The 16,067-nt window shown below is 40.5% G+C and overlaps 2 protein-coding genes across 2 annotated transcripts; one reads left to right on the forward strand and one right to left on the reverse strand.

Annotated features, from left to right (window-relative positions):
- Positions 1-4,028, forward strand: LOC133907457 (proline-rich receptor-like protein kinase PERK8). Its single transcript, XM_062349542.1, has 8 exons — positions 1-1,801; positions 1,907-2,281; positions 2,390-2,476; positions 2,565-2,635; positions 2,717-2,793; positions 2,867-3,014; positions 3,364-3,525; positions 3,596-4,028. The coding sequence occupies exons 1-8, from the start codon at positions 835-837 to the stop codon at positions 3,806-3,808; spliced, it is 2,100 nt and encodes a 699-aa protein (XP_062205526.1). The 5' UTR covers positions 1-834; the 3' UTR covers positions 3,809-4,028.
- Positions 4,029-6,083: 2,055 nt separating this feature from the next.
- On the reverse strand, positions 6,084-11,443 carry LOC133908086 (acetyl-CoA acetyltransferase 2-like). The gene is made up of 13 exons (XM_062350232.1): positions 10,869-11,443; positions 10,540-10,713; positions 10,311-10,416; positions 10,076-10,214; positions 9,909-9,986; positions 9,742-9,807; positions 9,478-9,560; positions 7,869-7,968; positions 7,486-7,596; positions 7,359-7,400; positions 7,182-7,268; positions 6,628-6,713; positions 6,084-6,351 (listed from the first exon to the last, which is right to left on the reverse strand). Exons 1-13 carry the CDS (start codon positions 11,035-11,037, stop codon positions 6,318-6,320), a joined length of 1,275 nt encoding a protein of 424 aa, XP_062206216.1. The 5' UTR covers positions 11,038-11,443; the 3' UTR covers positions 6,084-6,317.
- Positions 11,444-16,067: the final 4,624 nt, after the last annotated feature.

The raw sequence follows: 16,067 nt of genomic DNA on the forward strand, positions 1-16,067 counted from the left end.
TGACCCTGCACTTCAGCCCCGCTCTCTCTCTCTCTCTGGAAAGACGAGTGGAAATTGGAATCCATTCCCACTCTGCTGTGAGAGGAGGCTCAGGCAGGGTGGGTGACCTTGCGGTTGCGGGAGAGATTTCTTCCCCAAAGTAAAGAGTCACATGCGTTGGATTTTGAGGGCAAGAGGCGACACAGAGTGAGAGAGAGAGAGAGAGAGAAAAAGAGAAGGAAGCGAGAGGAAGGAGAGGCCATTCTCGTCTCGCTTGCTTGCTTTGTTGTTCTTGCGGCTGCCCCGCCCCGCTCCGCCTTCAATGCTACCGCGTTACTGCTGGATCTGAGAGACCCATCGCGTCTGCCTCTGCCTTGAAGCTAATCTTGAGTTCTTGAGTTCTTGACTCCTGCTTCCCCAAGATTCTGTTTTTCTTTCGGAATCCCGTCTTCCGTTGCTGCTTCTTTGCCACATCCGTGATAAAGGTGGGATCTTGGCTAAGTTTCCGGAAGGTTTGATTTTTTTATCTTCTCCCTCGGCTTTTGGTTTTGAAGAGACGCAGCCTCTTTTTGGGAATGCAGTGATGTGCGTGCTGATTTGAGTGAGAAGCTTTTCTTCCGGTGCTACAGGTGAGATTTCACCTCCTCCGCGTTCTTGCACCGCCAAGAGAGAAGGAAAGGGAGAAGAAAGGACAGAAGCGAAATTCCGTTTGGTTGCTGCGCCAATCTGCGATATTTTCTCGCGAGGAGGCTCAATTCTCCCTTGAATTTCGGCGTGTGACATGATTTTCTCATCCATTTCCACCAAGACGACAGCAGCTGCGACGACACTGTAGTGCTAGCCTAGTGGGCTCCAATGGCGTCCTCGCCTTCTCCCTCCCCGGGCAACATCAAGGCCACCTTGCCGCCGTCCACTGCAACCCCATCACAGGCATCCACCACACCGTCACCTTCCACTCCCACACCGGCCTCCCTGGCTCCGGTGACGCAGCCCAATGCCACCCCGGCCGACCCCCCCTCCACGCCGCCGGCTGCGCCCCCTCCCCTTCCCCCCGCAGCCACGCCGCCCCCACAACCCGCTTCCCCACCGCCCTCATCCCCGCCTCCTCCGGCCACCGTGCCGCCACCGCTAGTAGTTGTTGCTTCTCCACCACCCGCCCCAGTAGTAGTGCCGCCACCCTCGCCACCGGCTGCAATGCCGCCCCCATCTACACCTGCTGCCCCTCCAAAGGCTTCGCAATTGATCCCCCCTGCGGCAGCATCGCCACCCCCATCCAATTTGCCAGCGCCCAACCCGCCATCGGACCCAACGCCACCGACGGTAGTGCAGTCACCTCCACCACCACGGCGTCGCAGGCCACCAAGAACGCCTACAAGTCAGCCAGAACCTCCACCCCTGGCGCCACCACCTTCTGGAATTCCTGTCAAACCTTCCCCGACTAGTCCTTCGCCAACCTCCGGAGATCCTTTGATCCCTACTCCCACTAGCCCCTCGCCTCCCGGGGCGCCACCATCCACGCCAGGCTCTAGTTCTCCGTCGGTGCCAGCCCCAGCCACGGCAGCTGATCCAACCAGCCCGGCAACCATCAGCAGCCCTAGTTCCAACAAGTCATCAAATCCCATCACGAAGGGCAGCAGCAACTCACAAAGCAGTGGTGGAATGACTTCTGGTGCAAAGGCAGGCATTGGTGTAGTCTTTGCCATTATTGTGCTTAGCTTGTTTGGAGCTGCATTTTGGTACAAGAAGAAACGGAGGAGAGTGCATGGTTACCATGCTGGGTTCGTGATGCCTTCACCTGCCTCGTCTCCTACACAGGTGTTAGGTAATTTAGTCAAGTGCATACACACCTTAAAAGTAAGGTTAGTCTTTATATATTCCTGAGCTATGAACTGAGCAACTACAACTCATTTTTGTCCTGGGTATTCAGCTAAAACTAACTACAGTGCCGGGAGTCCTGAATCAAAAGAATCAATGCCAGAGTTCAGCATGGGCAACTGTCGGTTCTTCACTTATCAGGAATTGTATCAGATCACAAATGGTTTCTCAGCTCAGAGCCTGCTAGGGGAAGGTGGGTTTGGATCAGTGTACAAGGGTTGCTTGGCTGATGGAAGAGAGGTTGCAGTTAAGAAACTGAAAGATGGTAGCGGGCAGGGGGAACGCGAGTTCCATGCTGAGGTGGAGATTATCAGTCGCGTTCATCATCGCCATCTAGTTTCTCTTGTAGGATATTGCATCTCAGATGACCAGAGATTGCTTGTCTATGATTTTGTGCCTAACAACACACTGCACTATCATATTCATGGTATGTTGTAATCTTTTATTCTTTTATGTAGTATTGCACAGGAGCATTTTCATTGTTCTCTGTCCAGACTAAATAACTGCTGTATACTTGTATTGTCTGTCATCGTAGGACGTGGAGTGCCGGTTTTGGATTGGCCAGCTAGGGTTAAAATCGCTGCTGGCTCAGCTCGGGGAATAGCCTACCTTCACGAAGATTGTAATGTCATTTCTTTTCCCCTTCACCTTTATTCCGGTGATAATTTGCACTAATTTCATTTTTTGTTACTTGATATTTTCCTTGGCAGGCCATCCCCGTATAATCCACCGAGATATAAAGTCCTCTAATATTTTACTGGATAATTACTTTGAAGCCCAGGTACCTATGCTTTTTACATAACTTAAATGATATCTTATGATACAATTGTTGTTACTAACTGGATAGGTGCCCATTTGCTAGGTCGCTGATTTTGGCCTCGCAAGGTTAGCTCTGGATGCTTGCACGCATGTAACTACACGGGTGATGGGAACTTTTGGGTAAGTAAAACAGTGACAAGTCCAAGACAACAGCTCACATTTGCTTATAATCTGACAGTTGTTTCTTATTTAGATACATGGCCCCAGAGTACGCGGCGAGTGGCAAGTTGACTGAGAGATCTGATGTATTCTCTTTCGGTGTTGTTCTCTTGGAGCTTATTACTGGTAGAAAGCCTGTCGATGCATCAAAGCCATTGGGTGATGAGAGCCTTGTTGAGTGGGTAAGCTATAGCAGTAAATTTGATTCATAAAGATGTTTCCAGTCTATCACCCCTACACTAGCAAAGGAAAACTAAAAACTATTCCCTAAGTTTATTTCCACATTTGAACTGTTAAGCAGACTCGCTCACTGATAACGTTCAATTTAATATACTGTTGACCTCTTCAAATCCATTCTTGATTTGTGGTTTTTCAGAAGGTAATCCATGTAGTCAGCCAAAACGTACTGGTAAACTGTGGACCAGCCATTTTGAGAACACATTCTGATAAAATCTTTTGTAACCCCATAGAAAAGTAATCTTTCGTAACTTACTACAAACAAACATTTGTTGACAGCATAGTTATCTGCAGGCTAGGCCATTGCTCGTGCAAGCACTTGAGACTGGCAATGTAGGGGAGCTGATGGACGCCAGGCTCGATAAGAAGTATAACGAAGTTGAAATTTTCCGCATGATTGAAGCTGCTGCAGCTTGTATTCGACATTCAGCATCTCATAGACCCAGAATGAGTCAGGTATAAGATTAAAGAAGATTACATGCACATCTGATTAGACCAGAACTTGACATTTTGTCACTTCTCTCAGGTGGTGCGAGCTCTTGATAGCTTAGCTGATGTCGATCTAACCAACGGTGTCCAGCCCGGTAAGAGCGAGATGTTCAACGGTGCGAATACGTCAGAGATCAGGCTGTTTCAGCGGATGGCATTTGGCAGCCAAGATTTCACGACTGATTTCAGCCAGTCTAGCTGGAACAGCCAGAGTAGAGGTCTCGATGGCTCTGGTTCAAGGCAATTGTAATCATCTTTGTAAATTCTTAATCTGATTAGCTAGGGCATCTTGTATCGGTTTTTTTCTCATGTTATTCTTTGAGTGGATCAATCAAGTAGTATTTTTTTGGCCATCTCTGTCTACCACTAACATATATCATCTGCTGAGGTCTGCTTGATTGTGCAAATTTGGCTCCTCTGACAAACAAAAACTTGTTAACTTGTGCAATTGCTCAATTGAGTTTGCAGATTTTACAATATTCTTGTATTCACCAATGCCTCAGAAATTGTGAATTTCGACCGGAAACAATTAATCCAAGTTAGGCTTTGCGCAAAGTTTCTTCAATTATCTGCCTTTTCTGATGGTTCCTATATAAACAAAAAACTGTGCATAAGCTGCGGTTCAGTACCCAATCTGTTTGGAGTCCCGGGCAAAATGTGCATTATAGCTGAAAAGGAAGTGAAGAGAAAAGAAACGAGGGGATATCTGCGATTGGGTTGGCCCTAATGGCTGTCCTAAGGGTCTGTTTGTTTGAGTTTTTATTTTTGAGCTTTTCTAAATAGCTATGTTGTTGGTTTGTCTGAAAAGCTGTTTTTGGAAATAGGCTATTGATTTTTACAATAAATTTTTGGTTTCTCAGCACATAACTTCTCAAAAAATCACATCTCAGCGAGTTTCTCAGGTTTAGTTCATTTTTATCAGAAGCAGGTTTCAGACTTCTGGCTTTTCCAGAAACTACTTCTCCAAAACCTGTTTATTTTAGCTTCTGACTTTTGCCAGTAGCAGAAACAGAAGCAGAAAACAAACAGAACCTAAATGTCCTTTACAAGAGGGTTACAGTGACCCGGAAGGGGAGAAGATGCTCCTGGCACCTCATTGGATCTAATTGGACACCACCAATTACTATACTAATCATGTGCCAGGGCACCACTTGTTTCTCGTGACGCATGCCATGAGCGACGTAGTGGCTGATGCCTCAGTGTGTGTCAAACTACCAGTGCTGAGTGCTGACTACATGATTGGGATGGATGGGAAATTGGTAATGGACAGTAGGTATTTCAGTGCGCGCACCACACGGCAAAATGGTTGTGTAAATGTGTAATCTAGTGCCCTGAGAGTCATGAATAACTCGTGAGTCTTTTCAATTTTCAAACAGGGTTACGCTGAAAAGAGTCATAGTAGAGATGTGCAACATGTTAGTACTCCATGTAAAACGTATTTTGTTCTGAAAAAAAATCAAACTTTATAAATTTTAATTGATAATTAGTCAAATTATATATATGTTTAGTATATAAAATTTGTTTTAATAGATTTATATTTCAAAATATTTTTAATATGATGTTGACTTTATAGCGGATGACATATCTTAAGAGAAATTATCGGTCAAAATTTATTTTTAATAACTTTTCAAAATAAAATACATCATATATTCTTGAACGGATGAAGTACTATTTTCTGCAAGATTTCTACCGTCCGAATAAAGCAAATGATCCTAGTAGGATCTTTAGAGATTTTGTGCTCGTAGCCTCTTAAAGATCTTATGTAACTCGGGAACGTTTCAGTTGCACGCCTATGCCAATTTGCGAAGTGGGTTTAATGATTAAACTTTAATCATTGCAGGTAGTTTTTTTTCTCTCCTTTTCATCTGAATCATCGCAGGGAGTTCTTAGTACTCAATGGCTCAGAATCTTAATCCGTCATCTGAATAATCACTTCCACTTTCCCATTTTGATAAGTAGCTTCATCTATAGCTGTGTGCATCCTCATTTGGATAAGTAGCTTCATCTATAGCTGTGCATCCAAGATTTTCTGAAGTGATCTGTCCAACTAAGTAGAAAAGGGCAGAGCGTGACAGATCAGCACTCTAACCTATTGAGCTATTTCTCTAACTTTCAATCAATTGCTAAAAACAACCGTTCTAGTAGGGACATAGCCCGAGGCCGGAATGCTTTTATTCTATTTTTTTAAAAAAATAAGTAGCAATCTAATATAGAGATGAAAATAAGCGCATAATGTGTCAAGATCTGATCATTCATTTAAGTTGGGGTACAAGTTACATGTGTAATGTAATTTTGCTGGGCCTGTTGAATATGTAATCAAGTGAACAAGAACAATTCTGCGCTGAGAAGTAATTCCTCTCGTCAAGGTGAAAACATTTCGAGCCATCACGAGGCAAAGTGATTTTTTTTTTCTTCAGCTCAGCGGTCGCTGGTCAGCACGCACACAATGGGAAGCAAAATCTAGACCGTGACAGTTGTTCAGCACTTTTCAGGAACATGATGACTATCTGAAGATCTATCAAGGATATGTAAATTATTCTTTTGCCCGTCTGTTACTTTTTATTGCTATACTTGACATACATGGTACAAGATGAGCCTTGTGCTGAGTAGCGCACGGTCATCTTATTTTATATTGTTTCTTCTATCATATGCGACAGTGACATATACACCATGAATTAATTCCCCTTACAATTCACAAAAGATATAGCGAAAGCAACATATTTTACATCTCATCTTTTCTTAATTTGCCCACAACAACTTCACAATGAAGAATGAATATGTGAAGAAGGTTGCCTGCATCAAGTCAGAGACGATAAGAAGGTAACCCAGATAACACAGTGGTTCTTGATTCAATGCAACACTTCTAATGGATGCAGATTGAAAATCAAGTAGTGCAAGGAAATTATTATAGTTGATAATGAGTGTACTTTAATGTGCCACAAACAAAGATTTACACAAATCATCAGTATAATAAAGAACTGAACTTTTTGCTTTTGGTGTCAAAACAAAAAAGTTTCGCTTTCTGGAACAGAAAAAAAGGTCTGAAGAACAAACACGGGAGGAACTTACATGAGCTCTAAAACGAGGGCTGAAGCACCACCGCCACCATTGCAAACTCCGGCAACACCAAATTTTCCATTTTTCTGCCTAAGAATCTGTGGAGCGAAAAAAGTTGTATGTTTAACAAAGAGACAAACTACACCATTTTGCATGCCAAACTATTTAAACACGCTTTAGATAAAATAATGACAGTGATTAAAAAATAATTTGAAGTGCAGATAACGATACACACCATTGAACAAAACTGCACAGAATGAAAAGGGCAGTTCACACAATGTAAGCTCAAAATATTCAATTAGTCAAGTTCTCAACTAATACTATTACCAGTGCCTTGTCTCAGCGAAACATGAAATGAGCAAGGCTGCAAATAAAGTGAAAAAGGTTGTTCAACATGATAAACAAAAAACAGTCAATATACCACACGTTCTTTGCATTCTGATAAAAGTATTAAAATGTCAAATGGGGATAATGCAACTCTGTAATGAGAAAAAAGAGAAATCTTTATGTGCAGTAGCCAAGACACATAAGAATACGTAAAAACTATATATGGGCCGGAACCATACCCCAAGCAAAGTGACTATAATCCGTGCACCACTGCAACCAAGAGGATGGCCCAGAGAAACAGCGCCACCACTTAAGTTTAGCTTTCCCTACAATGTATATAGATATTTATTAGATCATTTATAAATACAAATACCAAGCTGCTGAAGTATATAGTCAAGTAAAATTTAGTGACTCACAGAAGGGATACCAAGAAGCCTCTGATTAGCTAATGCAACAACCTGCGAATGTCCAGAAGTGTAGTTAAGTCTAGGCTTGTGCCTCAGGCGCAAGCACTGTTGAATTAAAAAAAAGGCAAGAACATACAGAGAAAGCCTCATTTATTTCATAATAGTCTATCTGTGATGTTTGAAGACCCGCATTTGATATAGCCTTTGGGATAGCAAGAGCCGGAGTTGTCGTAAACAGCTCAGGTGCCTGCAGTTGCAAGGAGTTTGCACAACACACACACACAAAATGCTCAGTGTCATATGTAACGGCAAGAAAGAAAGATTAAAACATAACTAAGCCTCTAGTGATATGTCATTGCATGGAAAACAATACTGATGCCAGGCTTGGATAGGTTTCCTCATTAGCAGAAAAACAATGGGTCACATCTTACAAATGTGGGATTTGTTTGACAGACGATGCTTTTTTTTAAGAGGGACTTATGGACAATGTATTAGTGACAGAAGTCATGCAAGAGTTACCTGAGCAGCATCAGCATACCCTCTGATCTTTGCAATAACTTGAAGGCCAAGATTCTTAGCTTTCTCCCCACTGACAAGGACAATTGCAGTAGCACCATCACTGTGCATTAAAAGATAAGAATCGCATTATACTTATTGAATTACGCATCATCTCAACATACTAAATTAACGGAAACATAGAAAATGTTTCAAGTTCAAAGTTTGAAAATAGGAACAGTTAAGGCTGAGCGAGTGTGCAGGTACACCATCTATCCCCACCATCTGCGACGCATCGGGATCCTAGCAGAACTATGAGCTAACCTTTCTCATAGATCATACTACATGAGCTATTAGTCAGATATTTAGCATGGACAACAGTGATTCTACTCCTACAGGAACTTGCACCAACTTTACCATGTTTAGGCTCAGGTGGATCTGTTTTCCCCATTATACCCCTCTAATATGGAAACTTGCACTACCTTTCCTGGTCTTGGAATGCAGTGTCCCCTGGATGCAAGAACCTGCACCACCTTTCCTGGTTTTGGAATGCAATGTCTCTCGGATGCAAAATCTAGCACTGAGATTGTAACCATTTTTTTTCAACTGAACAACGAAGGATGATAAACAAGTAGCCAGATAAGCAATGCTAGTGTCACTTGCAGATATACTTCTTCTGTTCTGTTACTTGCACTAGGTGTTTGACGATGCAAGCACTGTTTTTTAGGACGTCAGTTAGATTTATCAACAGAGTAGTTCACAGAGGACAACAATGGAATATCTTTAGGGCGCAGCGTCTTATTTAGACCACTCCATCTCATCGGAAAAAAACCACACAATTTGAGTTTTTCAATGGCAAATCTCACATTGGAGGTCAAACCAGTGGCAAATATGCAACTATTTCAAATAAATTGGACCATCCCATCTCATCCTACATCATTCCTCTAACCAAACACTACGAAAAGTATTACTTCGAATCGACCATGAGACAAACAAAATACCCATTTTTCATGCCTGAATTCCAAGTTCCAGGCTGTGGCTCAGAATCATGTGTGTGGCTCAGACATGGCACACTTACCTAGAGCAAGACCTACGGACCAACAAAATAGAAGTCCGGTGACAGGCCAGTACGGAACACTAGGTCAACTCCATTGCCTCGGGCCCATCAATTTGAAGCTCCCGCAGTTTATGCGATGAGCCCAGCCACTTCTACTCAACTGAACAGTGAATCACCTATCCCCAAGAAACTCACGCGCTCAGCTTGGCCTCTCTCAATATCTAGCTTCGGTACTCTAGGATTAACAAGAATAGGTTCTGTGATTTTCACTGGGGAAGGAATGCAACATGGTTTGACTGCCTAAAGGAGGTCTAGATCACATGCCAGTAGTGCTACAAATACTATGATAAAAGTATCATAAATGTCAAATAAATCATTCAGGTTAGAAGTGCTAAATCGCTAAATTTCAATTATAAACTCCATATAGCTGAGTGTGGATACTTATTTAGAGTATGGTATTCAATTATAAACTCCATATAGTTGCATGTGAATACCTACTTAGGCATCATCTGGACTCTGACTGCATGTTATTTATAAAGATAATACAAAGCTAGTCAGAGGAATAAAGAAGCAAACCTTATACTAGAAGAGTTACCAGCAGTTACAGAACCATTTGTCTTAAAAGTTGGCCGAAGTTTCTTCAGCTTTACTGGATCAAACTGTTCATATAGAACACCAACGAAAGTATGTCAAATCCGACATGATGTTAATGGTTGTTACAGTCACTACTTTAACATGAACGGTTTAGGTTTGTGCTGCTGTGTTCATTTCTGACAAGGAATTCCGTTGAATCTGAAATGGTGAAAATCAACGCATTTATTTGCTAAATTGAGGGATTACCTTCGCAAGGCTCTCATCCTTGTCAACAACTACCGGTGGTTTCCCTCTACCAGAAGAAATTTCAACCTGAGAAAAAAGAAATGTTGGAAATTGGTACCATGTACTGAAGTAACGATGCCTCGTCTCACAAAAAAAATGTTTTTGGTCTGTCGAAATCATGCACTCACAGGAGTGATCTCCCAAGCAAATGCACCACTGTCCTGAGCTGCTATTCCACGTTCATTGCTGAGGATAGCATAAGAATCCTAGAGGAAAGAGCAAGTTACTCTCTAACATTAGCTTTTAAAAAGTAAATTTTGAAACGTTGTTCATAAAGCTTATAAATGGTAGCGACCTGCTCCTCCCTTGTAATCGAGTGCTGTTCCGCACACAACTCAGCACACATCCCCATCGCGAAATCATTATAGACATCCCACAGGCCATCCTTGAGCATCCCGTCGATCAGGACATCATGTCCAAACCGCGATCCTCGTCTGCATTTTTTTTCACAGCTCACTATAAGCAAACTACAACATAGTATGGCTTCAATGAAATCTAGCCTATAGCATCACTTGAGAATGATAATGAACCTTGCTTCAGCCACGTATTTGGGGGCATTCGACATGCTTTCCATGCCACCAGCAACCACAACATCATTGAACCCCAGCTGAATAGTTTGTGCCGCAAGCATGACAGCTGCAAAAAGTTGGCGATAACAAGGATAAGGCTCCAAGTTGCAAGGAAAATTATCAATTAACAATCAAATTAAGAATATAATATCTATGGCGATTGCTGGCAGCCAACGAAATTAATCAGTACCCTTCATCCCAGAGGAGCAAACTTTGTTGATGGTGGTGCAGGGGACAGTGTTGGGCAAGCCGGCGCCGAGGGCCGCCTGCCTGGCCGGGGCCTGGCCCAGGTTGGCGCTCAGCACGTTACCCATGAACACCTCCTGCACGAGCGCCGGGTCGACGTTTGCCCTCCTAAGAGCACCTGACACATTGGAATTTGGGAGGAATCAACAAGAGGAACACCACAGAGGCAACAAGACTGACGCAGCTACTGCTTTCAGAGAACCTTGGTGACAAGCGAGTGCAGAACAGCGACGGATGCGGGATGCCGCGCGGTGGGGCGGGGTGGGTACGTACCCTGGATGGCGACGGAGCCGAGTTTGGTGGCGGGGAGGGACGAGAGCGACCCGAGCAGGGCGCCGATGGGCGTGCGGGCGACGCCGACGACGCAGACATCTCGAGGTCCGAGGCCCTGGTTGCCGTGCTCCCGGGCACTAGTACTAGCAGCCTCGCTCGACGACTCCATGACGAGGTCAGAGACGGAGATGCCTCGCTGCCGACGGCGAGGAACCCAGCCCACGCGCGCGCGCGCGCCCGCGAGAGAGAGAGAGAGAGAGAGAGAGAGAGAGAGAGAGAGAGCTGAGAAACCGAGAAGAGGAAGCGGAAATTTCGCCAAGTTTATAGCAGGTCGGTTGCTGGGGAAGGGGCCGAGAGGGTGATGGGTGTATATGCTGCTACCTCCCTCTTCCCTTGGCTTCGCGCCGGCTCCGCTTCGCCTCTCCGGCTAGTCACTGCCTTCTCTGGCGGGCGGCGGCGGTGGGAGGAGGGTGGTGGATTGGATTGGAGAGACGGAGACGCCTTCCCCTCTTCTCTCGCCCACGCTGCGGCGCGAGAAGAGCCGTAACGGAACGAACGACCACGATGAGATTTTTTATTTCCTTTTTGAGCCGAGATCACGATTATCTCTACGCTATAAAACACCTTGAGATTTTTTTATTTCCTTTTTGAACGTAGATCACAATTATCTCTATAGTATAAAAATAATTTGATTCTCACATCATATCTTTTCTTACTTTCCTCTTATATAATAAAATCTCTAAAATTTTAAATAATTTACTTATTTTTATCATTCATTCTTATCTTACCTTCTCACTTCGTTACCGGCTTATGTATGAACATCACTACTACCGTATTTATTTAGTAACATTCATATGACGCATCTAGCACCTTTATATCTTAAATTTATATTTAATATTATTATATTTACTATTTATATTTTTATTATAATATACGAACACAAATTCTTTATTTTAGAGCGGAGATCATGACAACCGCATTTTGGACCTGGATTCCATCACGGTGCACAAACATTGGACAACTTTTTTTATTTTTACATTTTCTAACATTAATATTTAAATAATAGATTTTTGATAAAAAGATTTGTACAATAGATGCTTACCGCTCTCTGAAATGGTTGTATCTTTTTTAGAGGTGGTAAATATGTCATGATGACATGAGTAACTCTTACCGTTATTTTAAAGTGCAGTTAGACTCCACACTTCACTTATCATCTTTTGAAAGGACAGTTAGTGCCTGTGTCAGTGGCGGTTAGCCCACTCGTGTGTCCGTCCCTTACCACTCTATAAGATAACAAAAATCTCAGAGATTATCTAAGATAAAAAATAACAAAAGTTCCAGAAAATATTAAAGTAAAGATAGAATAAATATATAAAAGTGAAATTAAAAAAACCACACTGAAGGTTAGATATAATATGTACATGAGATGAGTATATAGAATTTGAACATCAGTAATAACATGTAGGTTGTATCTAAAATACATACACAACTTAGTGAAAGGACAATGATGGTATCTAGAGGGGGTGAATAGACGTTTTAATAAAAGTTTGCCCCTTTTACTATTTGGTTTAAACTTGCAGTGAAAATAAACTAACAGATTTTTTATAAGTGAAAAATCTAAATATGCTAGGCTTAACTAGTGCACAAACACCCTAAACCAACATGAAGCTTACAATCCTATGGTGAGATAAAAAGCGAGATAACTCTAATATGAAATTCTGAAATTACTATTCATCGAAAGTTTCGACTTTACTGTTCATCGGAAGTTCCGATTTTTCAAATCGGAAGTTCCAATAAGTTCAAAACAACAGATTTCAGAACAATGAAATTAACTCTATGCATATACAAACAAGCATATAAGCATATATATCAAAGTACAATACAAGAGTAAGTAAATACAGAAGCAAATGATTTGTTATCGAAGTTCAGATATACACCGATATTCTACGTCTTCATTGAGGAAGCTCGATCACACTTGAGTCGGGTCTTTTTCAACCCTTTTACTCACAAGGTTGCACACATACACTCCTCGCCTCCACTATAGCCAACTCTTCCTTCACTCTGCAGATGATGAGTTCTGCAACCACTTTCGAGCCTCCTCGCAATCTTCACTTAAGGAGATCGTCTGCAATCCATCACCGAGCCGTCTAGAAAATGTTGGTCTCCAAAAGTAACAAAATATCGAACTCACGTACGATCAACACCGAGTGCTGAAACACACACAACCTATACAACAATCCGTGGGCTACCAAAACACTACACCCCTTACACACCTCTCTCTCTATTCACTAAGCCACCAAAATTTTCACCAAATCCTGTTAGAGAGGGAAGGGAAGTACTCAAGGTGGAATATCAAGTTCAAAACACCTCACAAGAGCAGCACAAAGCTCTCTAAGCAACCAGCCCCATGAAATAAGGCCAAGGGGTATAAATACCCCATTCTGAAAAACTAGCCGTTGGACTCAGACTGCACAGATCGAAACTTCAGATCCTCCAGATTAGAACTTCCGATCTAAAAAAAACAACGATCGAAAACTAACCGTTACAGTCTATTCCCAGCACATATCGAAACTTCCGACCCCTCAGATTGGAACTTCTGATAAAAGCTAACTCTAAACCTGAGAGCACCGGATTCCTAAAACATCAGAATTTTCGATTGACACAGGGATTTCCGACCTTACACATCGGAGCTTTCGATTTTAGCACAGCTGACACTCTGAAAACGGCGATAACTTTTGATTCCGAAGTCCGATTTCGATGATGTCAGATTCTACTGAAAGCTTATTTAGAGAGCTACTAAATTCATAATCTAAAATACATTTAATCAAATCTAGGAATAATTATCAACATAATTGTTAATCTATAGGTATTGTCATTACTTACCCGAGCATCACTTAAAGCTCATTCATCTTGATGCATATCTCTCCTCTATGCATCACCTATGGAACAACCTACCAACAATTCTCAACAATATTTGTTAGTTTATAGGTATTGTCATTAATTACCAAAACCACACTTAAGGGCTAGATGCACTTTCAATCTCCCTCATTTTAGTAATTGATAACAATCTCACTAGATGGTTATATTTTAAAATTAAAAGTTCTTACTATACATCTAATCTAAAAATCAAATGTATAAAAAAAACATGTTTTGGAAACATCAATCATCACACAGATATTTGATGTTACTAAATCTAGCTTTACTAGCATCAAACACCACAAAAGTTTTGATGTTAGTAAAAAACAACATATGTATATAGTAAACTTCCCCACAATCTATGCATGTGTGAATGAATCTTCAATATGATTGCATATATTATCTATCTTAAATTTTAGATGGAGTTTTCTTTATACATATGAAGCAAGCATGACAATATATATATCAAAAATGAATATGCAATGTGAAGCAAACAACTTCCAAAAAAGAGTTGCATGGTTTTGTTTTTAAACACTCCCCCATTTGACATCCTCTTTATAAACATAACATCTATTACAAATTCTCCCCCATAAGCAAAACTCTCTTACAAAATATAACATATAATCCAAATTCTTATCCAATTGATATCAATACTAAAATAGAATCATCGAAACGAATTCTCCCCCAATTAACGTCAACTTGGCAAAAAAATTGGAGGACTTTGCCAAAAAGATAAATTTTCCTTCAAAACACATTAGCTCTATCCCACAAAAGGAATCATCGAAGGCTAGTGTATGACCATATATAGTGTAAACTCCTCATGATATGTGTATTTCTTATAATTTGAGTGAAACCAAATGCACTTATCCAATTATAAACTATGTGAGGAGATCATGCTATACAATAGATCAAGGGGGTTTAAAGAGATGCTAAAGGAGATTTCAAAGAGATACCAATTTAAGAAGATATCAAATAGAATTCAAAAGATACCAATTTAAAATTATAAAAGATATCAAATGAATATCTACAAGATATACCAATTAAAAATCCCCGTCAACAAGATGATGTATTGGATATACCTTGCAATTAAGTATAATTTGGATTTTCAAATCAAAGATATGCCAATTGAAATAGATATCAATTGAAATAACAATTGAAGGCAAGTTAAGTACGAGTCCAAAATAAATATCCAAAACATATCAATTGGATACCTTCAAGAGAATGTACTTATGTTTTGGATTAGGCTCCAAGTTAAACATAGCAAAATAGTTGATATTATAACGAATATCTTGTTTATCACAAAGTGTCAATATCTCATAAGCTTACATGTTCAATAAAGCCATTTAAAACAGACTAAAAACCTCAAGCAAAATAGTTTGCTATTTTTTTTATCAATATTGTATATAGGAGCAACTAAGCATTTGAAATGAATTCTTTTATATATTTGAGATTGGATGAACCATAAACATGATTATAGAGTTCACATAAAAATATGATACTTCAAATTGCTCATATTTATAATAAAGGAGTTTTTAGACACATGCATGAAAAATAAATTTTCGCAAGTTATTTTAAAGCTATGATGTAAGGTTGAATCTTGTATAGGTTGCATGAATTTAGAACGAGTTACCGAGATAGAATTGGATTGATGTAGATCATTATTCATCCTTACCTGTCTTTACTTTGATATGATACTTCTTTATGATTCCAATTGAAGTTGAATGAGAGGATCTTCTTTATAAATAATTATTACAGGATGGAGACCTTTTTCACGAATTCCAATTAAAAAGATCTTCCTTTTGAAAGAACCTTCATTATGATTAACCAAAGCATCTAATGCATCTCATTGTACCTAAAATCATTCAAGTACAATTTGGTCTACAAACTCATTAGGTCCAAAGCGGTTAGTAAAAATCTCAACACATAGAGCAAACTCTCAACTAAACAGTGCATATTAACATGAAATTGAAACAAATTGAAATTTGTATCAATTGATAGATTGAAAACATTGAAAGCATATATCAATTGAAGTCAAATGAAAACTCTATGCAACTTTTAGCCATTTAGAGCTCTTGAGAGATGTTTACTACATATGTTGGATCAAAGAAAATAAACTTTCTATGGATATTAACAATTAAATTTAACAAGAATGCTTATCACTTTCAAGATCCAATAAAGATACAATTTAGACAAAATAGCAAATAAGCCATAAAGATACCAATTTAGAGATAAATATTATAAATGGTGTCCAAATTACATCTAAGATAAAAGATCAACAAACGA

The sequence above is a fragment of the Phragmites australis genome, chromosome 1 (assembly GCF_958298935.1).
Source record: "Phragmites australis chromosome 1, lpPhrAust1.1, whole genome shotgun sequence".
Classification (NCBI taxonomy): Eukaryota; Viridiplantae; Streptophyta; class Magnoliopsida; order Poales; family Poaceae; genus Phragmites; species Phragmites australis.